The sequence below is a fragment of the Lepisosteus oculatus genome, chromosome 4, assembly GCF_040954835.1.
Source record: "Lepisosteus oculatus isolate fLepOcu1 chromosome 4, fLepOcu1.hap2, whole genome shotgun sequence".
In the NCBI taxonomy this organism is placed as follows: domain Eukaryota; kingdom Metazoa; phylum Chordata; class Actinopteri; order Semionotiformes; family Lepisosteidae; genus Lepisosteus; species Lepisosteus oculatus.
Window position 1 is genome coordinate 63425618 of NC_090699.1, and position 25119 is coordinate 63450736.

General features: G+C 41.1%; 1 protein-coding gene across 2 annotated transcripts in view; it reads right to left on the reverse strand.

The window, feature by feature from the left end:
* Positions 1 to 22455, reverse strand: part of LOC102694937 (protein bicaudal D homolog 2) — a 65062-nt gene extending 42607 nt beyond the window's left edge. For both annotated transcript variants that reach the window (XM_069189481.1, XM_069189480.1), the window contains exon 1: positions 21906 to 22455. In XM_069189481.1, coding sequence (XP_069045582.1) covers positions 21906 to 22139 — 234 coding nt within the window. In that variant the 5' untranslated portion in view covers positions 22140 to 22455. The remainder of the gene's footprint in view (positions 1 to 21905) is intronic.
* Positions 22456 to 25119: the final 2664 nt, after the last annotated feature.

The window sequence follows — 25119 nt, forward strand, 5'->3', positions numbered from 1 at the left end:
TGTTTTTTAAGTGTCCTTCAGCCATTGAAGATTTAATAAATGCTTTTTGGTAAAAAGACATCTAAGCATCTCTCTTCGGTCAACTCCCATTCCAATTCTGTTTTCCCCTTGGTCTCTTTTTGACTCTGGCTCCCGTACATTTTCTTCACAGATTTTCCTTGGATTTTGCCTAACCTAAACATTTTTGAATTTCTCTGTTGATTCTGCCCCAAACCAACCGGTGTCCATCTTCCTTTTCATAATGAATGACAGGATTTGAAACGGAATGCAATTAAAAAAACGTTAATTATAGGTTGTTGAAAGCCCTCCCCCAGCTGGCATGTACTGGAGTGAATAGTGTGAAAAACTGATATTCACACATGGCTGGTGACATGCAGAGTCACTCTCTCTGTCACTGACAGCAAGCTTCTGCAATTACAGCAGGCCAGCAGAACCCCAGACTCCCCCACATTTTCCTTGACCTTCATCTCACTGTTCTCTTCTCTCCTGGTTTACTTACAAGTGCTAAGACTGCCAAACATTCACTTTGCTCAGGACCCAGCTGAGTTCGCCATCCAATAATGAAAATGCTTTTTACGTGTAGATCAATACCTCAAACCTGTTTCCATCAAAGCGCATCGAAACAGAATGATGATTTACCGGGCCATGACTGCAGTAAGGCGCTACTTTCAGCCACAACAGGCAGTTGCAGACAAGACAAAAATTAAATAATCCTGTTGAATGCAAATATGCCAAAAGCCCTTTTACAATACCATTTTTTCAATTAAATATTGGTACATACAGTATATATATACTGTATTTAGATCATCCTTGTTCTGAGGTTGATGAAACTGCATTAATTCATTTGTACTAAACTTGTACCAGACTAGTCAGAGGGTGTTGATAAGTGACAAAACATTCATGAGCACTTCCTTCTAGTCCGCCTCCACTTACAGTACTTCACTGGCATTCCTGACAGATGTGTGAATTCGTTAGATGCCAAAGCAAGTTAATGATTACAGATTTATGGGATCCACATATAGTAAAACAAACAAGAATACCTACCTCTCTCATGCCATACTATACAAACAAACCTCTAGCCAGGTTTTCTCTCCATTTCATGAATTTCAAACCACAACAACCTAGATAACAGAGGCTGTAACAATAAGAGGTACTATGGTTTTGGGGGAAAAAACGTTAACAACCTCAACCTGAACCAGACAATTACATTTCCAAACACTGAGCAGGTTGGTTCACAGTGAAAGGAAGAATTCCAAAGATGCTTGCCGAGTTGTAAATGCTTTATTTGTTTCGGTTCCCCCTGTCTACCTCACACTCTACCATCATGGCCAGTATCCAATAACACAAAAAGCATTTAATTGGAAGGCTTAGAAGCACTGCTTTTTTCATTTTAAAGAAAAAGATCACCCACATGAACATCTACATATAGAAGAGATATTACCCAACTAAACTCTGAATTTATCCTGTAAAACAAGGTGGCGTGCGTACTTTTAAAAGACTAGAGCTGAAAAACTTTCTACAATGAACCGGTAATGTGGTCCACATGTTTGTCAAATCCGTTTCAGCTCTACACAGCAGTTTCTCATTAACTGCAGATTCTAGATCCAAGGAATCATTCTCTCCATTCTTAAAAACCATCTTAAGAGTTTAAGTATCTGGGAGGTTGGGGGGAATGGGGAATCCTGTCTCTCTACGTTTATCGTGTCATTGAAAGTAACCTTTTGGTTTGCTAGTTCAGGATGAGTGTAGATTTAAAAAATAGGACGCAAGCTATCTGTGTGCAGAAGAGCTCTGGAGATAAAATACTGTGCTGCTGATAACCATTAAGTTCCTGAGACTGCACTACATTCAGCCAAATCTCTTTCTACGCTGTAGAAGACCATGCACATGCGACAGCTTACTGTGCTGTCTTGTAGGCTTGTGAGAGGCAGAGAAGATCTAAATTCTTTCTATTAGATTTAAACCAATCTTTTTAATCTTCTATTCTAGTTATACAGTGCAGGTTTCAGCCCGAGGCAGATCACAAAGTACACACAAATTACAGCATTTTAGCAATACTGGATTAAATAAATACTTTATTACCATCTGGAGGGAGACACAGAATTCATTCGCATATGTGCTGTAGGCTGTTGTACTAGAAAAAAAGAAACTGTGGAGTACCAGAATGTTATTGCAAATGCAAAAATCTTGTTCAATGCCCAGTCAGATAATCTGCCTCTTTCTGCCCACATGGGATTAAGCAGTGGTTCAAGACTTCAGCCTAATTATCTCTGGCCAGCATTGTAAAGGGTCAAAACCATAATCACACTGTCTTTCTTAACTCTGCGTACACAATAAGATCCCAGAGGGCGTTTCTCCAGTAGATTCACTGCTTTGCTGTAAAGGACCGTACAGCTACTGTATACAAATTGTCCTTATTGCTACATTCAGAAATATGAAAATGTAATATGGTTAACATTCAAGTCCAGAAGACTTTAGAAGACTTTCTTACGACTACTGCAACTACCATGTATCATCAGTGCAATAGTATATGGGTCAGGCCGCCATCCATTATTCACAGGACCTTGAGAAGCATAACTGTGATTGAATCCGACATTCCTCTCACACTGACCCTGTAAGGCAACATTCCCACTTAGTCAAAGACGTCCTTCATCCTGTAAAGCTCAGGTTCAATATCCACATGTGCACTAGCAACCATGAGCCTTAAGCGAACTCTACAGGAATGAGAATGACTTTAACCTACTTTTGAAGGCAAGCAGTATGGTGCAAAAAGTGTTTCCTTCACACTCATCTTGGAAAGTGACGGTGATGATGCATTTCCAGCCCGGATGAAGTGATCAGTCAAGCCTGGTTCAGTTCTTCCAGCACTCCACAGAAACGGCTCCAGGGGCTGTCATGATTCACAACGTTCAAGTTGTTCCCTTCCTTAATGACTCCAGCATGCTTTGTTACTCTAAGTTAAGATGACAGAGTAGGAATGTAATCTGGATGGGGGGGGGATCTATACCTCCCACACAGAAAATATTATTGTGAAGGGGTTTACTCATTGCTTTGCTGCAAGAAAGGTCTCTGAATCTGAATCTGTACTGAAACATCTTCTTCTGACAAGCATTACAGGCCCGAACTAGCAATGAAGAAAAACAATTTCCATCTAAAAAGTCCTGCCGTTCAAGTGACAGCACAGCCTAAAACGTCTTTGACTTTGGGCTTAAAAAGACACAGCTCATATCTGGAGATGGTCGCAGTAAGGGAAATAGGAAAGTAGAATTCCCAAGCAATAGACAAGAAATAGCCAATGTACCTTAGAGATAATGAACATTTCTGGAGCTACTGTTGAATAAAGAAGTACCGTTAAGCACAATGGGGCTCAGGAGCCTATTGAATTTCAGAGGAAGAAAGCCAACCCTTTACTTTCCTGCCAATATTCTGTTTCATATTAGTGTAGCAATAGCAATACAACAGGGGGAAATATTTAGTGTAATTAGTGTAGTTTCTACTTCAGGTCAGGAGTGGGCAAAAACATTTGAGCATTTTAGTGCACTTTAGGAAGAGACACCCATGCATTATCTCAGCTGTTTTGCTAGTTTCAAAGCATTAAAAACGCAAAGACTCTCTCTCCCTCGCATGTTTCTCCTAAAATGGTTTAACAATCAGAATTTTTGACTTATGTATGAAAGCATTGCCTTGCTGTACAAATGGAAGATCTCTGAAAATTGCAGGCCTTGTTCCAGCTAGCAAGTTTAAGTTGTGATGACTGTGAAAACACTCGGGTTTATCTCATGCAAAAATGGAAAACAAACTAACAAACTAAAATACATCATGACATATTTACAAAGGAATCAAGCTAAGCTATGTTAAATTAAGCTGATTTTTTTTGTTTATAAAATGTCTCCCTCAATCTGGGTAATTTGATAGACCCCAGTAAGAGAATCTGTCCCACGTATGCTCTATACAGCACAGACATCTGTTACTGTTTTGCAGATGTACTTTCCAGCAAAACAAGATTAAATCAAATGAATATGCCACAAATTGATTTTAAAACACCATGTGAAAAAAGGCAGTATTATTATAAAATGTTGTCCTTGGGATGTGGAAAAAATCTGTACTTAAAATGGCTGAGAGGCAATGAATATGTAGTTCTGCACTGACTCAAACTTTCAGAGGCAGCGCTGTTTTATGTAAAATAAAACATATGAACATGAGAAGGAAGAATGAGATCAAAAGAAGGAAAAAAGGCATCTAGAGCAATAAAACCTTCTGACTTCTCCAGACAGAGTTACCTTCTCAAAGGCTATACATTTGTTTGTTTTTTTTGCAGTTTTCCTGTTTGCTTATCACACAACAAAAGAAGAATAAAAAATGTAAAGGTTATTGATGAGGTAAAAAGATGAAGGGTATTCTCATTTTACGCCAGCTTCGTGAACTACTCATGAACGTAACGGATTGTTCTTGAAATGTACACAGGAATTCACAAACAGTTCCAAATGTGGGAGGAGCGGAGGGGGGGACATCGTTCCATTTACAATCCAAAAGAGGCTGGACCGGGTGAAGCAGATAGGATAGATTCTCTACTCACTAGGTTGTGGTCAATTTCAAGGAACCATGGGGAATGCTTTAATAAATGCCAGAGAGCAATTTCTTTTTTAATGGAAGCCCTAATGCAGTGAGCTCCCAGCTAGGGGCAATGAGTCTTCTAACAGACATCTTAAATCAATCAGGCGAGACGGCTGTTCCGGGGGGGGGTGTTGACTTCCAGCAGTAACAGCCTTCGCCAGCCCCTGACCCTTCAAGGTAACAAAGCCCTGGCTTAACTCTTGTGCCTCAGCAACTGATACTAATACCTCAGTGTGGTGGATTACAGAGGCTAGACCAGCAACTGTAAGGGACGAGCTATAAAGACAAACTCATATTCCTCTCACCCTGTCGATATATTAATAACTTAAATGATCTCAATAGTAAAAGATGGAAATCTGACACCAGAGCCCTTGGTCTTAAAGTATGTGTGCCACCTTTACAAAAGGCTGTTGGCTTTTCCCTTTCTAAAGCACAATGGCTAGTGAGACCTCAGGCTCTACAGGGAAGCTTGTCGTAATTTTACTTTCTTTTTGTGCAATGATCTGCTGACGAAACACGGCAGTAAGTGTGCTGTTTTTAAATAACGGACAAAGGACTGGCTTCTTTCATTTTAGCTGAAAACTGGCTGAAATTCCTAGACAGATGAGCCAGGCCCATTAAGCAGCCAAAAGGCACAGCCTGTTAGCTGTTGTATAGCTCGTGGTACTCATACTGAACAGGCTTGCCCCAGCGCAAAGGGACCTCTTCTTTGCCAGTTGAGATTACAATTTAGCACATTCATATTGTTCAGAACTATTGGACAATGGTCCGTCAGGAAAACCAAAAAGAGCAGTGGTATAATTGAATTATGCTCAGACAGTAAAGAGCTGTGCTCCACTGTGTTACACTGTGACCTGCTCTAGTGGTTCCATAGCATAGCATCGATGAGAGAGAATTAAAAATTGAGACATATGAACCAGAGAGGCCTACAAACCTATGTACACTTCATTTTACTGTATATAGGCGAGATGGTATGTGTTAAGATCTATTCTGACTTGATTTAGCACGCAAAGCAATTTTTGTTGTGTGTGTGAAATGCTAATACATCTCAAACGTGTTACAGAATGTCTTACTTTTGGTCTATGGCAGCATGAATGCAAAAATGTCAGGAATCTGTGGGCCAGGGGGGCAATCAGCGAGCCTCAGACGGGTACCAGTGTGCTTCATTTCCGACCTTTTTTACTTGTTCCTGTATATATATATACTATATGCTTCCAATGCACATAACAGTACAAGATGTTCCTGACAGAACACCCAGATGGCTGGAGATTTTAATCTACTGCTGGTCACTGGTTCTTCAAAGGCACCATGTTCTTCTCATACATCAGTAACATTCCCTAATTTTGAATTATCTTCACAGAGTTCTGGCGCACTGCTATATAACAGTCATTTTTGTTCTTTTCTGATAAAACTTCCCCTCAGTGCCTTTTTGGCTAGTATTTGTTCAGTTCAGTGTTTTGCAATGAAGAAATGGGTTTTACTTTTCCCCCTCCCAGTATTTGTTCGCTCCTAAACCTAAACATGGTCTCATGATAAAACTGGAATTTACCTAAAATGATTTTGTGATTAATACTAAAGCAACTGTGAAGCATTACTGAGAGTGTTGCAACCATACCACAATATAATTGTGTATTTTAAGGACTGCAATATCAGTGGATTTTACAAATTATCATAATCTTTTTTGTGTGGTCTTCAAATATTTTTTTCATATCAGCATCTTAGTTCACACATCTATAAAGAAATAAATACCATTGCTCTGTACACATATTGTTCTGGAATTTAACAAATTAAATAATGATAAAGCTTTACTTAAACCCCACATTGTTACCCATATTAACCCATACACTTATTATTGAACATGTATCTCAATGATATACTAATTAATAATAATTGAATATACTGTACACATCTCTTTCATCCAAAATTGTCCCAAAGGACTTCATATACAGTATATAGGAGGGGGATCAGTTCATCTACCACTGAAGCACAGCCTCCACCCAGGAGATATATAGCAACAGTCCTCCTACACTGCAGATCAGATGGAGAAGAAAGAATCAACCAGCTGAGCTAAGTGGAAACTTTAGGGAAACTAGACAATAAAACACTAAGTGAAATCTAGCCAGGAGCTGGAGTTGATACCAAAGTCCCTGGCCACCATTTCATTGCTAACCAGGCCCAGCCCTGCTCATCCAAAGAACGAAGTTTGCAAGCAAGAGCAAGCCATTTGGCCCATCAGCCATGTTTGTGTTTTAGTAGCTAAAAAAGCTGCAGAGCTCACCCAGCATTTTCCTGAGAGAGGAGACAGTACCAGCTTTGACACCGTGGTGGTAGAGCTTGTACCAGACTCCCACCACCCACTGGGTAAGGAAGTGCTTCCTAATCTCAGTAAATGTCCTTTTTCACTTAGTTTCCACTAGTGTCCTCTGGGTTGTGATTTACTAGGCGTTCTAAAGTGGTTTGTGCTTCTTTGCTTGGCCAGAAGAAAGTCTATGAATCCGTTATATTTAAACTTTAATTAGCATGCGGAAAGGAGGACCACCCACAAAGCTAGAGAAATGCCAGAGCAATGGGACAGAGTGTATGTAGGAGAATGTGTAGCTAGGAACATGTAAATCAAGCTACGCACTGTGATATACTCACAGAGTAGACTCCTTAATGCACGATAATGGAAAACAATTTCAACATCTGTACTATCCTCAAAAAGATATTTCAACAAACTTTTGTTTCTCATTACTACAGCATTATAACAAAAACATTTTTTCTTAGCTAAAGCAGTGAAATTAAAGTACTGTATGCCCAGAAATTGTTTCCCTCCCCTAAAGGTTTGTTCTTACCCTTATATGATGCATGTACACATCTTACTCACACTTCACTTGGCAAAAGAGAAACTCAATCCCGTTTGTGGCAGATAATTTCAGAATGAGTGAAAAGCACAGACTAGAAACTCCTTTCTTGTCACCCCTGAGAGCCTGGCTGAGATTCAGAGCCACACTTGTTGTTGTTTTTCCATCTGTCCCCACCTGCCAGTGATGAATTCCACCCGCTGGCCTACTGTATATCAAACATCAAGGGCAAACACCAACCTCCAGTAGTAAGGGAACACCAGGATGTGTTCATTCAAAGATTCACTCCAATACTTTAATGCATCCCAAGTCTGAAATAATAGTAAACTGTTTAATACCCTGCTTTTCTTTTCGGGCTAGTGGTTGTGTGTGTGCAAGGAAGGATACTCCTTCTCTCTAGCTGAAGGAAAAACAGGACTTTTTTGTGGATTACTACATAGTCAGCACTGGAACTGTGAGACACAAAACTCCAGCATTCCAAAGTTTTCTGCCATGCCTCTCTCCACCCATTCATAGAAACAACATTGGGCAGCTTGGCGAACACAGCATGCTGTGTCAAAGAATCTTTGTATAGCTGTCACTGGACACTTTTTTTTATTTTAAAAGGAAATAAGTAAAAGGAGAAAACTGTGCAGGAATTTGCAGGATACAATTAATCTAACAGGGCTCAATCCCCCATGTTTGGGAGCTGCAGTCATTCAACAGAGGACATAACGCAATTCCCACTGTACAGCCAGGCATGGCCAAGAAAGGCTAATGAAAAGACTTAATTTCCCAGATTGTTCCATTTTTATAAAAAAAAAATGCAAAATGACTTCTCAGTTGGGGGCAAAAAAGTGTACATCAGTCAGCCTTTTCAGATTCAAAAGGAAAATTAATTATCCTTATCACTACTCTACAATTACTCAATCTTTTCTTTCTCTCAATATGAAAGGAAGGGGGAGCTGTAATTACTCATAATGACTTGCCCCCACCTTCCATTGGTAAAGAATGGGTTGAGGTCTTTCTTCTTCTTGGAGGCTGTGAAAAATACAGCAGGCATCTGCCATCTGCTCATAAACATCTTCATTTATTTTTGTAAGCTACATGACTCCCCCTTTTCCCCTGTAGATGCAGGCTCTCCACCCCCAAGTCTAACATTTTATAGGGGGTCTCCTGAAGATGCAAAGAAAAGCCCTGCCAACATGTGTGTGATGTGATCAGTATGAAAGAGCATGAACTATCCAAAAACGTTCCCCAAAGAACCCGGGTGAGAGTCACTAGTACAAAACCCCCACGGACACACTTCTAGTGAGAGACCTTCCAAACTGTATCGTATACCATGAGTATTCGATAACGTATTTGAAAGTGTCAAAACAAATTCAGCATTAATTAGCTTTCCCCATTTCAATGCCCCGATAATCACTGCAGTCCGTACTGTTTCTGAATACTGAAGAGTTTGTTTCGGTATAGTCGGTGGCCCATATGAAGATTGAAAACCAGGAATGGGTTTCCTTAATGGCAATTACTACTGCTGTACCAGATGAAGGTTATCAGTCCAAGGACATGGCAGTTCAACGAGTAAGGTCATGGTGATTTCCACTCACGTCCCTTTGAGTTTCAGAGGCCTGATTCACTCATGAGTCAGCCCAGAGACCCAAGCTGTTTACACTGTTTTCTTTTTAAATTCGATGCTCTTTCTTGCAGAGTCCTTTACCTCTCTATGCAGAATTCCTGCACTCTGATGAAAAAGATCTGGCCAAGAGAGAGAAGTAAAGCAGAATGTTCTCCTTACAGCTAGGAATGTGCCACATACGGAGCACCAATGTACACCGGAACTAGTCTTAACAGGAAAAGGCAGCATTTGGTAATTGTAATGGCTGAGTCAGTAACACTTGGATAATAGCAAACATATTCCTGAGACTTGTCTTGACACAGAACCCCAAATAAAAAAACAGATGGGTGCCCTTTTGTATCAGATTATTAATGGTTGTTTAAATGACATCCATGCGTTTCCTTTACTCAGTAATACCAATTTAAAAAAAGAGCTAAGTCAGGCCACAGTTTTCTCACGTTTTTCCTCATTGTTCAATGACGCTTCAACCGGTCTTCCAGCAGCTGACAGGACACAGCACCTGCTTTTATTCACAGAGACACCTCATTCTTTGAATTCAAGAGGTGTGTGTGCAACCAAGTTCCCTACTGCAGCATAAAAAAGATGACTAGTGTATAAACAATGACACTATTTTAAAGCACAACAAAAGTGCCTTTCATAGATACGTTAGCACAGGATTAAGCAAAGTATTATTTACTGTGTATTTATGGGTTATTATACACAAAATTCTAGATAACTCAAGATCTGCAGTTTAGCCTATCCGCTTATTAAGTTGGACAATTTTGTTTGTTCAGACCCATTTCTCCGAAGCACCCTCTTCCAAAAGCAGCTGAAGATAACTGTTCGAAGAAATAACATCATTTTTGTAACCGATTGATCAGACAACAGCAGCATTTATTAATTATATTTTTTATCCCCCTTGACATAGGACTTTATAGCGACACTTACAAAGCTAACCGCCAACAGATCTAGCTGTTAATCGTCAGGTTCTTACATCGCGGAAAGAGGTTTCTAGAAAAAATGCAGATCTAACGTCTGCTCGATAGGAGCTGTACAGTTCAGATAGTGAAACGGTCTCCACAAGATGCTGCCTCATTATTAAGTTCCAGCAATTCAGCACCCATCAATCTCCATTCCAAGGCCTTCCTTTCGGGATAGAATTTCAGCTTCCTTCTCCTATAAATACACAGCAGCTAGCTGTAGTAAACAGGAAACTGGGGGCCAGCATGTCAAACATTTCAAAAGCCCAGACTACAATTCAGCTGAGGAAGTGGGAAGTAGAGGAGTCACATGGCCTCGCTGTTTTTTTTTCCACTCTGACAGAATTGTTTTTTCTCCCTGGATCAATGATGTCATTCTACTTTTCACATGTTCATCTGGATGGCTGGGAGCCTCTCTACAGCCTCCCTGTAGAGAGAATTTAAGGATCTCAATTTAGACCATGAGATGAGGAAGGCTGAAATTAAGGTTGAGTCACGAGAAACCTCAGTTAGTAGGACAGGGTTTTATAATAGGCATCCCAGTTTCCTGGTATGTTTTATTTTTTTATTCTGCAGCAGAGGACTAAAAACAGCAAAGCCTTCCTGGAAAAGACTGAAGAATGGAGCCAGAGATATTTATTTCATCACCTGTTTTCAAAATATTTGTTATAAACTATATAAGAACAATTAAAACGCATATCAATACATACTGTATGGTGTGCTTTAATATGTCTCAAGAAGATTTTGCACAGCCTAATTGTTAACCACCAGGATCTGTAGTTATGGTTAAGTGGAGATTAATTATTCTACCTCAAAAAATGCTGTTTCCCAGGCAATAAGAAACATTCAGTAGACAAAAGGGGAATAAAAAGAAAAAAAGATTTGAAGGCACAGCAATCTAGAGTATGAATAAACCTTATTATGAGCAGAACGGCACACACAATACTGACTTCACTTCCTGTATTAAAAACCCAGATGACGATTCCCAGACTGAGGGTGGCAAAGTTCACCAGTGTATAATTTATTGCCTCAATACTAATTTTGTTCTTTATCCCCCGGAGACTGGATTGAAACAGCAGTAGTCCCAAGGAGCATGTATTAAACCATAAGAAGGAAAAGGAAGAAGTGCCTTTCAGAACAATCAACAGTTTGTTTCTGCCAATGGAAAAACGCCTCATTGACAAAGACGAGACAGGAATAAAAAAGAACCGAGCAGCAGCTTGGAGAAGCGATCAGGGGTTTGGACTCATAACTGGAAGGCCTTGGGTTCAAATCCCTCGTGAGAAACTGCCGTCGCAAATCACTTCACCTGGATTGTGACAGTAAAATCCTCTGCTGCATAAAAGGGTGCAAACATATGTCGCTTTGGATAAAAGTGTCGGCCAACTAAAGAGATGATGGGCAAGAGCTGGTCTTTGAAATAGCAGATCGGTATCCTGCACTTACACTTTCCAGAACCAGCTTCCAGAAACGCCCCTCAGTATTCAGCACTGGATTTGACCACAAGAAGCAGAGCCCCAGTGTGCAACCAGAGAGGACGACTGAGCTGTGCAACAGTCTACTTCGAGCACAGGACGGGGGAAGCTTGCCGGCCTGTCCACAATGAGCTCATCTTCCAGATTTAGTCGGGAGGAGGCCATTTTCTTTTTCTGCCTCTTTTGTCTGTCTGATCTGTGACGATGCAAGGACTGTGAGCTCAGGGTTTCAGCAGTGTCACAGTCCACCTGTCACCTCCAACGGCAGGACAAATGGACAGGCAAATCCATAAAGCAGGCAAAAACAAGCATCTATATTTTTTAAGCATTTGTTAAATATAAGGTTTAAACTGAAGACATATCATGGCCTAAGTATATCAGTTTTTATACTATAATCTTGCCAGAGCCTCTTATTGAGGGATGTCAACTTAATATCAACTAATCAGGGACATGAACTGTATGCTCTAGAGTGACACTGTCCTTTATCTGTATGTTTGAGCTCTTACTGATTTTTTCCAGGTCCAGAGATCTGGCTTGAAGATTTGAATAATGTTCTCCTTCAACAATTCAATAAAGGGGTATTCAATCTGCAGAGTGTCTTCTGAGCATGGCAAGCCCAATGTGGCCTCTTCTATGACATCAGGTCAAGTATTTCTGTATTGCCAGTCCTAGCAGACCTCCTATCTCACAATTTGGAGCCTCTCCTGAATCATTACCCTGGCTTGAATTCAACTGATTTCCACTGGGAGATACAAATCAAATTACCTTCATCCATTGCCTAATGTAGTCCTTTGCAAAGTAAATAGAGCTAATTTGGCTGTACTGTAATCCATCACTCTACCATATCAATGGGAGCAGATGGAAGATCAGAATTAATCATTTTCACCAGCCATTACACAGTGCCCAGGACAACCCATTCGGCAGAACAGCAGCGTGCTTTTTACACACATAAGGGGATATTTAAAATGCACTCGGTGGATGATCGCGGATGTAGGTCAGAAATAACTTTAAAAAGCCAGCCGAGCAGAAGAGTCTCATGAATTTTATATGAAACATGCCCAAGACTACCAGCTCCCTGCAGTAATGTCTGCTCTGAAGCAAGATATCACCAACAGGACACATCAGTAAGGACTTTGAGTCTGCTTCTTCCAAATCCCTTAATGCCCCTTTTTAAAAAAGTCTACACATGTAAAAGCCCAAAATGACTAACAGCTCTCACATGAACTTCTGCAAAGCATTTTTATCCCTCAACCAAATTGCCACAAGATACTTACAGCAACAAAGACCATATAAGTGTCATCCTCGCTAAAACAAACAGCATTCAGTAGACGTCAGAGGCCGAAGGGAACCGCTTCCTCATTCAGATAGCGCAGAACAGTAGGCAATGGGTATATTTATATACTTTCAGAAGTTTTCTGCTTCTCCATTCCCTAGGGTTTCTCTCAATTTCAGAAAACTAAAGCAGTCCAGGACACATGGCCTGATTGATCGAAATAAAAGCCGGCTGGTTGCAGATGTAAATTCCTACACTCCGACATGCATTGGTTTTATTCTTTCACCAGCGTCTAGAGGCTGGGCCTTCCTTACAGTGGCGAATCAGAGGGGTGCTAGTCCTGGTGTGGATTTTTGCAACGGATTCCCACAGTTCGCTCAAACAGCTCGAATGCACCGTGCACTGGACCCTTTCCCAACTCCTAAGCCGTTTTTAGAGAGACAGGGATTCATCCTCTTAGTAACCATAAGGGAGGGGATTTAGGACTTTATTTAGTGCCATTTAGAAAAGATTACCCCTTAATTGCAGTGCATGGATGGTCACAAATGAAAAGGCTGAAAAGAAACACGATGCAAAATAGGGGGAATGCCAGAGAAGAGACAGTGGAGAAGTGGGGTGCAGGACAGGACAACTGGTTCACAAGACTCCCAGGCTCCCAATAGGCTAGCAGATAAGGGCCTCGGCATACAAACACGCAGACGGCCCTCCTTGGGTGAGAAAGGATAAGATGCAGGTCTTTAATTTCAGGCCTCATCAGCAAGCAGCTGCTGTCTCTTTGCACGGCTAACACTTTCCTGAGCCAAAACACAAAACCCCGCATTCATCAGCATGCAAATCAGCAGGTTTAGCGGCCAGAACAGGGCCAGTGGCGAGCAGTGAAAGCATTAAATGACCTGGTCACGTAATCAATGCAAATTCTCACCGCCATCATGTTGTACGCACGGATTCAAAGGGAAAACCCCATATCAAAATTCATCTTGATGTTCCTGCCCACTGTGTTGACAAACAGAGAGCATCTGAGGAAGGGAGATTCTATCCTGCACCTACTGTAGCTGAGCACTGTTAAAGCAGTCTGAATTATTTCAAGTCTTCTCAGCCCCAGTCTGCATGCATCCAAGCATGTGAACAAAAACTTCAGCGCAACAGGTGCTCGCTCAGCAGGCTTTGTCCAGAATGATTTTCTAAAGGGAGACATCTAAGATTTTTTATTGCACGCCATTTGTAGAATAATTTTGAAGCCCTGTCATCTGCATTTACGTTCATTATTTGTCCTTGCTGTTCTTTCTAGGCTTTTGGCAGTACAGAGAATGTTTGTTTAACGGAATACATTCCGATGTACGTTTCAAGGCTTTTGTAAAAGCTTGTTATGGGAAAGACTGGCAGGGGTGTCTAAAAGAAATCCACTTGTGTTAAGAGTTAGTTTTAGTCTAGAGGAGGGGCAGCCCAAGCTTGTTTAAAAATGGAGCTTTGGTATGAAAGCTTGGGAACCCATTCCTTTAGTTTTCCTGGGATTGTTTCTGCATTCACACAAGAAGTACATGCTTTTCAAACTAATGGCTTTGCAAACTAACAATCAAAATTAAACTCTGTATTTGGAGAGGAATGCAGTATTGGTTAACAGACTGATCACACGCATATGTCTTAATAAGAATAGGTATTTAAAGAAAACAAAGGGTAAACAACAGAACCGATTCTTGCTTTGCGATGCCTTCATGCAATATTCACAAACCCAAGATTTGTTAACTTCCAAGATGACAAAACAAGCGAAAGGCAAATAAGCCCCCATTGACTGAGGTTTACACGGCATGCTGAAATGCGCTGCTGGTTGTTCATGAAATTCCAGCACACAATCCCCCAGCTGCTCTCACGGGCATTTAAGCAAGAAAAGGAAGGGATGAATGCCTTCGCTGTGTTCTCTGACACCCTCGACAATGCCAGAGGTCTGAGCAACATCAGCTCTTTGTAATGTTAACAGGATTGGGAAGGGGAGAAGAAGGCAGGGTGTTTGCTTGGCGAAACAGTCCACTAACTCATGAGAGTGCGTACACGGAGTTTAGTCCCTAACGTAAAGGCACGGTATGGCCTTGTTTTCTTTTCCCAAACTAATCTAAAGGGCCTTGACATCTTTATGGTCTCCTATCCTCTTCCTGACATTCCCAGAAGACCCGCAAAGGCCATAAATGCAAGTAAAAGGGAGCACGTTTAAGCATGGGGTTTCTATTAGCAGGAAAAATACAATTCAAAATTCAGATGCATTAAAGTGATCATTCCGGGTTTGGTTTCGTTCTGATTTTGTGAATGGACTGTTTCGAACCCGGACGGAGCACACTGCGTTGTAACCGATAAAAAGAACATTACAAAAGACTTTAATGAGTAACCACGCTACAGCTATGACACTCAAATGTCCCATACATTTTATACATGTAAACAAATACATTGGTAATGAATGATATGCAGAATTGTCCAGAGTTTACAAAACTATACAATGTTCTTTAAATTTACATGGTGTACATAAACAATGGAACTCCTATAATTATTTTTATAATAATTTAAATGATTTTCCATTCTGCTTAAAACATTAAACAATAAGTCAATAACAAAACTATTGTGTCATTGATCAGATTTCAATGGGCTCTTTTATTTTTTGTATGCAAATTCAGAGATAAAAAAACATCCTTTCATCACAAATGTTCTTATTTCGGTGAGAAATTAAGATTAATTACTAACCCCATCAATTTCTGCAGGAAATTAAGTTCCCATTTTTCATGCTGGGACTTTTTAATATCCAGTTAGGGATTAATTGCTCCAGCATGAATGGCAATCAACAAGACAAATACAAACACTTTGATGGAGTGGTATGAGTATAATTTGCAGGGATAATCTTTCCAGGAATGTTGACCCACGCTTTTAGAGACAACTGTTTCTCTGCACATCTCAGTCGCCTAAGAGCAGTGCATTGATCGGGCGCCTGCAAAAAAAATTGAAGACAACACGCCCTTAATCAGTGAAGGTCACTGGCAGAGGCTCAGACTGGGAACTCACTGTGGAGCAGCAGTCTGTTCGGAGGAGACACCACAAAGCAAAACACTCAGTGACCTGAAACTAATGCCACAGCAGATGGAGGAATTAATCGTGAGCAGGACAGGGAGAGCAGCGCTGATAATAATGTATCAACACTTCACAAACTCAAGCTAAACGTGGAATATATGAAGGGTGGGCCACCTGCTCCTCAAGAACAAGGGCAAAAGTTAAAAGTGAAACGAGAAAAGGTCACAGCCCAGGAATGGCATGCACAGAGATGATTAAACAAGGCCTATGGCAGCCCAAAAGTAAAAACCACACCAGCTGACGGGAAATGTATAACAGTGTGTCACAGCAGAAACAACAGGTTTTACTTAGTTGCAGTATTATGTGTTGTACTGTATGTTAAAAATCGATGGGTTACTCAAAATAGAGCAGCATTAAAATACAGGAATGCACATGATTAATTTTATGAAAAGATGTTGCAACAGAATACAAGTATTTTTACAAATGAGAGGGACATACATCTGTATGTAATCTGTATTCTAAAGAACCAACATCTGGGCATAACATTGTACTACCAAATGATCTATTACTATTATTTAAATATTACTGTTCTGATACTTACCCATAGAGCTTTTCAGCATTTATTCCAAGACATACAATGATCAGAAAGGTTGGCCCATTAAGCAGTGCCGAACAAAAGCTACAGTAGTAGACAATAACAGGTTCAAAAGCCCCTAACGCAAGATGACACAAACGGGAAACTAGGCAAACCAGCAAAGGTTCAGAGTTCCAACCCTACTTCAGATGGAAATAAGATGGCCAACCTCAGCTCAAACATCAAGCCGACAGCAGTGTTCTGCCACTGCAGTTCAGGTTACCATGCTGTTGAAGACAACACCCTGGTTTCTTTAAAAAAAAAAGGCTGGATTCTTGGAACAATTAACTGCCAACTACCAAATGGGCTAGACAGGCCGAACGACCTTCTCACGTTTTGAATCTTTCTGATTTGCTTAAGTTCTTAGTCTTGCTCATTAAAAACACAAGACTTTCATGAGCTTGAGAGGAACTCGCCCTGCTTCTGTGAGTTACATGCAGTACAGTACATGCGTGACACTATTTGGCATTATTTTGTATTAAACTAAGGGGTTTGGGGACTAAAAATAAAAACACTGAAAAACAAATCCTCCAAGTAAAAATACCAGATGTAATTGCCAGTCACATGCAAAAGCTTAATTTAAAGAGATGGGAGTTTTGGTGACCTGTAATACAAACCACATTGCAAAGCACTAACAAATACAGAGCTGTTGCTAGGTGACAGCAATGCCCCCAGCAAGTTAACTTTAAACTATCAAATTAGCGGATGAGAACTGCGCAGATTCCTTACAGTTTTATTTTCCCCCGTTGGATATCTTCTTAAAATGCCATGACAAAACGTGGAAACAAAGTGCCTCGGGTTTCATTACAGCTCCTCATGTTCTCTAACCTCCTTCTCCACAGAGTTAAGAAGAAAGAGAACATCTGACCTTTAAAAGCACAGCAAACTTACTCAAAAATGCCTTTGCCAACTACGTGCTGACTGAGTGGAAGAAGGAGTTTAGTTCCTGAAGAAACTTTACTGGTGTCAATAAAGACTTCAGTTCAGAGGTCAAATTCGAATGTAATATAATTGCATGTAATTGCAAAAGTCGTCTTTTCTCAAATATTTTTCCAAATAAGTCATTTTATCATTATTATTATTACAATTTGAATAATTTTCTTGTCTCATTTACCCAGCTGGACAAAAAAATACAACTTCTCTAAACAGTAAACAGAATTGAAAATCTAGTACTGTGGTTCTTAAGGATTCTGGGCTGTTTGCAGAAGTGTTAAGTAATCAAATTCTTTATCAGACAGCATTTGGGTGTGCATGAAAAACAAATCTACGGAATGACTAAGCAGCATACATTTCCTAATATAATAAATAACAATTGTTACTTCCAAAAGAAACAGAATTTTTATGCACAGAATGTTGATCCTAAACGGAAAACAAAACTGTGTTGCAATACAATACCTAACGACATTGAAAGAGATACAGAAGATTAAGTGCAGAACAGGTTTCTTTTAACATGAACACACTGCAGTATCACTGTTGCCTTAATCCCTAATGAGGCCCATAGGAAGGTGCTCTATCAGGGATTAAATCACTCTGCTGCAGTCATTCTGCACTCTGGTAAATCCCTTTTAATCAACAAGCCCTGGGCAATTTTTCAGTCAAAACCTTAAAGAAGGTAACAGCTATTTGTTTTTTTTATTTGATGGCCAGCACTAGGTCAATGTCAATTCTTAGACCTTGCGTATACTCTCGGCAATAAATCTGCTATATTCATCCGAAGGTCTTTTATTGTCAGAGATACCCAACAACCGATCAGTACCATAATCACATTTGTTACATGAAGGGTCTGCGATGGAAAAAAAAAATCTGTTATGTTAAAGATGTACCCCTAGAAAATATAGAGGCAGACTGGATGAAATGCTGCAAAACAGACCCAGTGGAATACAAAGAGGCAAAATCGTCTGAGGCAGAAAAGCTCATCGTTTTCCTGCGTTTCCACCACAGCGCCAGCGAATGAGTTGCTGTACAGAGGAAGGCAGAACACGGTGCTATTTTTAGAGACTCCCATTCGTCCTTCCGAATGCCCTGCTGTCCCAGCCTGGGCTCACCTCACAGCAGACTGATGCTGGCTGAGATCTTCGCAGGGCTTGGGCACAATCAACAGCTGCCTGCCCATTCCAGCCTACAGGGAGGGGCAGGCTGTAGAACTGGGCTTGACTGGATTCTCGTGATGCCAATAAAGGTAAAATCTCTCTTCGATGTGTTACTTCTGTCACCACGCCTCTTTATTAATTACACGACACAGGCTGAACCCTGTGAAGGGCTGGTTAATATTCAAGACACTTACTGAAGCATCTGAAAATAACAGCCTGTATCTGGCCAAATAAGGAATAACTGGGTTGTTTTGAAATTCTGCTGAACAAGTAGTAATTCAGCTACTTTGGAAATTCCTGTCCTTCCACAATGGGCCTTTTAACAATGTTCTTTAAGAAAAAGAGCTTTTCTTGTTCTTTTTTTTATTTTCTGCTGCTTTTGCTTTAAAAGATGGCAACGCAATTTGAGGTCATCAGGCAAAAATAGGTAGATTGCATAGCACAGAAGATATGGCTTTAGTAATGTCAGATTATGTCAAAGCCCAAGTCGAAAGCAACTGACCTCTAAACAGGAAAAGTGTTATCCGGGGAAGATCTCCATCTGGAAAGGTAACGTGAGCATAATATTAACAGCTTTTTAAACTATTACAGTTGGCATTTGCTCATTACTTCTACGTGAAACCAGCCATCAGGGCTGAGCAAACTATGAAACCCTTCATTAAAGTCGTAGGTTTAATTCCAGCACACAGAGGAAGATCAAGCATCGTGATACGATGCTTAGCCTGCTCAGCTCATTAACTAGTTAGCCTGGCTATTTTGGTTGACTCCAGTGAAGATGGGACACACAAATCACAGGGCCATTTAAGCCAGAGAACTACTGTACTGTATGTCGAGCAGGCTGTTTTAGCGAAGCATACACTTTCCAAAACAGACCTCAGAAGAGTATCTCGCGAACAGTTAATTCAACTCATTTCTGCTTCCCAAAGAGTTAAGCCTATTACATTTTCTTCATAACAGCCACATTCACCAGCCTGCATCTGGAATTGCGAACCGACTTTAAAAAGCCGAAAAAGACTTTGGATAATCAGACTGTGGTGGAAAGAGGTTTTCAGGCCATAATTTTCCTGTAAAACACTCATTTGTGTTGTCTTGGTTACCCGTTGAGACAGGCCAAACAACAGCTTGCTCTCCCTAAGTGTTGTGGGAGAGCCAGAGGAATGCATGGGAAATGAATCACTGTACAGGCAGCCTCACGGCCCCTTTCAGTCACAGACCGGCTGCCCAGCGAGAGGTGGAAACGCTGAAGTCACTGCCTGCAGCTCAGTGCTGGTTCCTCACCAGACCATCCCTCAAACTGTGCACCTAGGGGCTTTCTGCTGTCTGCACAAAGAGAGCTCCATTCTCCCCTGCATCGGAGAAGAGTGCATACACCCCAACTGTACTGCTGGAATACACTGAGAAACAATGAAAGGGCTTTGTGGTTCCTGTTCCGAGTTCCTACAATTTGTTTGAACAAAGAAAAAAAGAGACAAGACTACTCAAATACGCACACCCGCGGAGAAATAAACAAGACCCAACACTGAGATGCAGTGTCTTCTGTGTTTGCTTGGCAATTACAGAAAATGGTTTTTCCCCACATTTATTGAATCCTCGAATTATTGTAAAAAAACGATAACAGTTCCTTCACTTTCTAAATATCATACACTAATAATTTTTTGTTTAAAAAAAAACTAAAAAAAGCTGAGCACTACAACACAGAGCTAATAACAATATCTAAAAAAAACCTTAGATAAATTGACATATACTGGGTATCATTGCAGATATTGGGTATGGATTATGTACTGAATATATACATATTCATCATGGTTATAGTTTCCCACTAAATGCAGATCTCCACATGTATAAATACTCCTAATGTAGTTTTTGTCTTGAAAGTATAATATTTATACTGAAAAATAACAGTAAAACAAAATGCCCTACCAAAGTAAAATACTCTGCTATTTCTTGCCCTATAAATCTTTTGTTCTTGAGGCACTCTAGCACTATAGAGGCGTTCTGTTTCTCACACTGCAGTGAAAACCACCAACGAGCTCCATATTTGACCACTTTCTTTTGCAGAATGGCATCCTCAGACGAATCTTAAACATTTGTCTGAACCTGCTAATCTTACAGTATATAATCGACATCACCAGTTTACCGCCTGTTGAGGCTGCAGACACTCATTCTGGCGCGAAAATAACTTGATCCTTCAGGGTTCCCCCTCCACCAGGGAACCCACCAGCATTCCTCACATTCCACCACGGTCAAAACTTGTCCGTCCATTCCTCGACGCACTTTAAACTCACTGGTCGACTGGTCTCAGGCTGGCTTAACCTACTAACAATAAGGCTCTTCAGTTTGTGCAGCGCCCAATCTCAAGATAAACACCCTATATACATTTTAATGTAACTAGCAGGTACATTAAAATTAAAAAGGGCAACTTCAATAGCTTTCACTTACTATATATTAGTCTATATTCATATATGACATTCTAGAGGAGGCATTTAGGTTATATATATACATGTGTGTGTAAAATCAAAACATGAAAATCTACCAGATTTAATAGCTGACTAAAATGCGAGGTTATCTCAACGTTATCCAAGCCAAATTCGTCTTCCCTTCCATAATCAGCCGGCCGCCCTGTAGAGGGCGATAGATCTAATCGAGGGGAAACAAAAACTGCAATAAAGGTTCAAAAACGGAACAAAAATCACAACGGGGCCGGTTGAACCCGTTTAAAAACCTAACAAAAAATCTAAATGAACGAATCCCGACTTCTGTTTCTTCGTTCAAACGTTTCTGAAGAGCTGTAGTTGTAAAGATACCATTCAAACGAGAACGCGAACTCCTCTTGCAAATGGATACGCCTAGTTTTTCGTTGAAAGTTTATGCTACAAAATGCTTCTGCATCTCTTTTGACGTTATAAAGGAAACTTAAACTGCCAAACTGAATTCGGACACCCTATATATAGTTGCATATAAAAGACAACATAACCCCGGAGGTGGGGTGGAGACTGAATGCGACAAACTGAATCTGGTGATCGTCAAGTGCCACACCAGCAGCGCCGATATCTAGGGCTACAGCGTTGGAGATGCCAACGTTTTTAACCCTGAAAAGACGATCTTGTTTTAACGGAAACGGGGACAGCTGAGGACATAATCCCTCTCCCGACGGATGCAGTGCGTATCCTTCCCAAGAAAACGTTTTAAAAAAAAAACCCAACAACCCCCTGTCTTAACCGATATTCCTTTTGACAGCTGAAGACCAAGCTGAATCAGCGACTTGCCGAGAAATGTTTCACCGCCTGCGCAACAACGTTGCGGGCAAACATTTCTGTTTGTTTCTTTTTTTTTTTATTACAATGTATCCCGTACCTCTTTGAGCTGGTCGAGCTCCTGTCGGACGGTCTCGTACTCGGCTTCCAGGTCGTCATACTGCTGCTTCAGCTGCTGCTTCTCCTCCAGCACCGCCAGCCCGTACTCGGCAGCCTGGATCTTCTCCCGGGTCGTCTCGCTCAGCTCCCGGGACAGCCGCTCCACCTCCGCCCGGAGCCACTGCGGTCCGGCGTCCGGCACCACCACCGACCCGGGATACTCGTCCACGGACATCTTGATCTCGGCTGGCCGGCGGCACACGCAAGCGGGGTGGGGATCTAAAAGCAGTGAGCAGAGAAGCTTGAACCGGATCCCTCGCCTCTGGAAGGACCGCAAACGCCCCTTCTGATTTTAAAAAAAGGGGGTTTTAAAGTCTTCTGCGTTTGAACTGCATGTTTGCTCTCCTTCCCTAGCAGTTGCTGTATTTCAGCCCTTCCGCTTTTTTTGTTTCATACGCGAAAACCAGCCCTTTTTTTTCTTCTTCCCCCCAGACCGTTATACTGGTCTCTTTTAAATCTAGTTCATGGTTGCGGCTTCTGGTGCCCTGAGCTTCTCCTCCTGCTCAGTTAATACTGATGGGAGGGGGGGCTGCGGACTGTCGTGAAGTCATCCCCTGGGATGCGCTCCAAGGGAGCGTTGGCGCATACCGGGAGATGCAGTGCTCTTGTCGGCTGTAACTACAGCGCGACGGGTCAAAAGAACTCCAACTCCCATGATCCACTGCTAGTTTGTACATGTGGACAGCTCACTCGCTGCCAGAAGCTGTAACGCTCGCTTTGACTACTATATGGAATATGTGGAGGGCGGCAGAAGCCCGAAGAGTGAGCGGTAGCGCCACCTTCAGGTTAAAAAAAAAAACGGATATTTTATACCGCTGTCTGCATTTACAGGCAGGCCCGGTCAGAGATGAGCTACGGTGCGTGGAAAACTGCATTTGGGAATTGGTATTTAGAGTCCTTCGGTAGTATTAAGTCGTTAAACCTGATTGCATTCGAGCGTGTGTTCAATGACAAGGAAACGATTTTATTATCGGTTACAGTTTTGTAAATGAACATAACGAATACCGATTTGTCTTATTGAGCTCTTCATTATAAATATATCAAATGTATTGTATTTAACCTATACCTTGCATATTACGAAAGCAGACCAAAAGTAGATTATGTCAACGAGGGTAAATCAGTACTTCGTAATGTATCTGACGAAGGTTTGCGTTCGAGATCTTGTACACGTTTGACTTCGAAACCACAGAGTTTAAAGAATTATCTTTCACGTTTCCACTACTACAAGGATTTAAATTATGCACTGCCAGTAGAACGTCATTAACTGTGATGTGGTGTAGTATCATAATAATTAATTGCATTGTATGTCGTGTTTTCATCCCAAAGGATCCCAAAGCACTTTACACATAAGAGGGGACTCACTTTGGCACCTGGATGCCATTATCTGCCACTATACCGCAGGTCAGTTGAAGAAGTGAGAAGTTACTTGTAAAATCCCTGAGCGCGATTTAATTTGAATCCCAGGGTGAACAACACCCGTACTCTTACAAACAGCGCCCAGTGATCCTTAATGACCACGTATCTAAGACTACCGTCTTACATCTCAGCAGCAGGATGACACTTGTTACTGCAGTTCTGACACGTGGGAATTGATGGTACAATCCCTTAGAGATGGGGAGCGCACCACTGTTTCTTGCCTTAATCGTGAGTCTTGAGGCGGGGGCTGGGGGCGACATGTCTTTGGGGTTTCAGTGGGCACCTTCCATCATCAGTGCATTGTCTATGAGCCCACAACATCTCCAGAAGTCTCCACAGTGGTTCTGGCGTCCCAGACCCACCCCCAACCCCCTCTCTATGCCTGCCCAGCCTTTTTTTTTACTGTTTACTTGGGGGGCCTGCAGGGGTCACTGGTCTTCAGGCAGAGACAAGTTCCTGGTCACCATACTGTGGGCTCTCATTTGGAAATTCTGGTCTAGAGAGGAAAGAGCACCACCTAGTGGTCCACCAACATTTTATTCTGCTAGATTCCCATTCTTGCAACTCCAGGATGTTGTACAATGTCATTTGGCTGAACAACTTACATAGTGCCTCTAAGCAAGTTACCTCTCTCAGTTTGCTCCATTAAATAACCTCAGAGGAAAATTGGTACATTCCAATTTGAGTCCCATCATTGTAAATTATTTGGTTAAATAAATTGGGATCTGACCTTGCTCGTCACTAGCAGGATAAGAAACTACAAATTTGGATACCGCTCTTCAGAAAATATAGCATCAGGCCGAGTGAAAGCGAAAAAGGAGAATATTCTTTTTCTTTTGTAATTTGGTGAGAACACAAACCTTAGACTGATACAGTACATCGACTTTGAAAACTGAAGGTCTTTTGTTATGTTTAAAAAGCAAAAGGAAATATTCTGCCAGTGCTGGGTAAAAGTCTGATTCAAACAAGTCGATGATTACATTTCCTTAACCAAAATTAAATAGATCCACCCACTGTAGAAGAAGCAAGAATACTCTGATTAAATCTAAACACTCCACTGCAAGACACTGCTTTCCTATAACATAAACATGTTTTCTGAACTCTCATCATTCTGATATAACTACTGTTATGGCTATGAAACTATGAGATATAGCAGCCTTATATTGTACATTCATATACATGGCATATATCATGAGATATCCTGTACAGTTATTGTTTCCCTTTTCCCACAGTAGTCACAGATGTATTTGCTTTTTGTAAGTTGATGTCTGTGTTTGCTGAAGATTGCCATTCTTGTATTTCTGACAGCTGCGTTTTCTGAGTCTCCCTTTGCAGTCTGTCAGCTTTGCTTCATTATTCGGGTTCTTCCCAGTCAGATGTCATGACATGCCAAAATTTGCTACTACAGAAATATCCAAGACATGCAGCTGTGGTTCTCCAGAAGTCTGTATTCTGAGCAGCAGCTGCAGTCCTTTCTTTGCCAAAATACCTAGCTGTTCATCAGATATTTCAACCAGAGCCACCCCCACACATCGCCACCCTCATATTGTGACGATATTGTGAAAACCATTTAGAAACACATATATTATGAAGTAAATATTTAGAATCATACACATACCGTATTAGTAAAATGAGAAAGACACACGTAAATGTTTTCAACGATCGAATGGGTAAGACTATGGGGGATATTTGCAACGCAATCAATGAAAAAACTGCTGAAAAGTGTAGGTCTGATAATT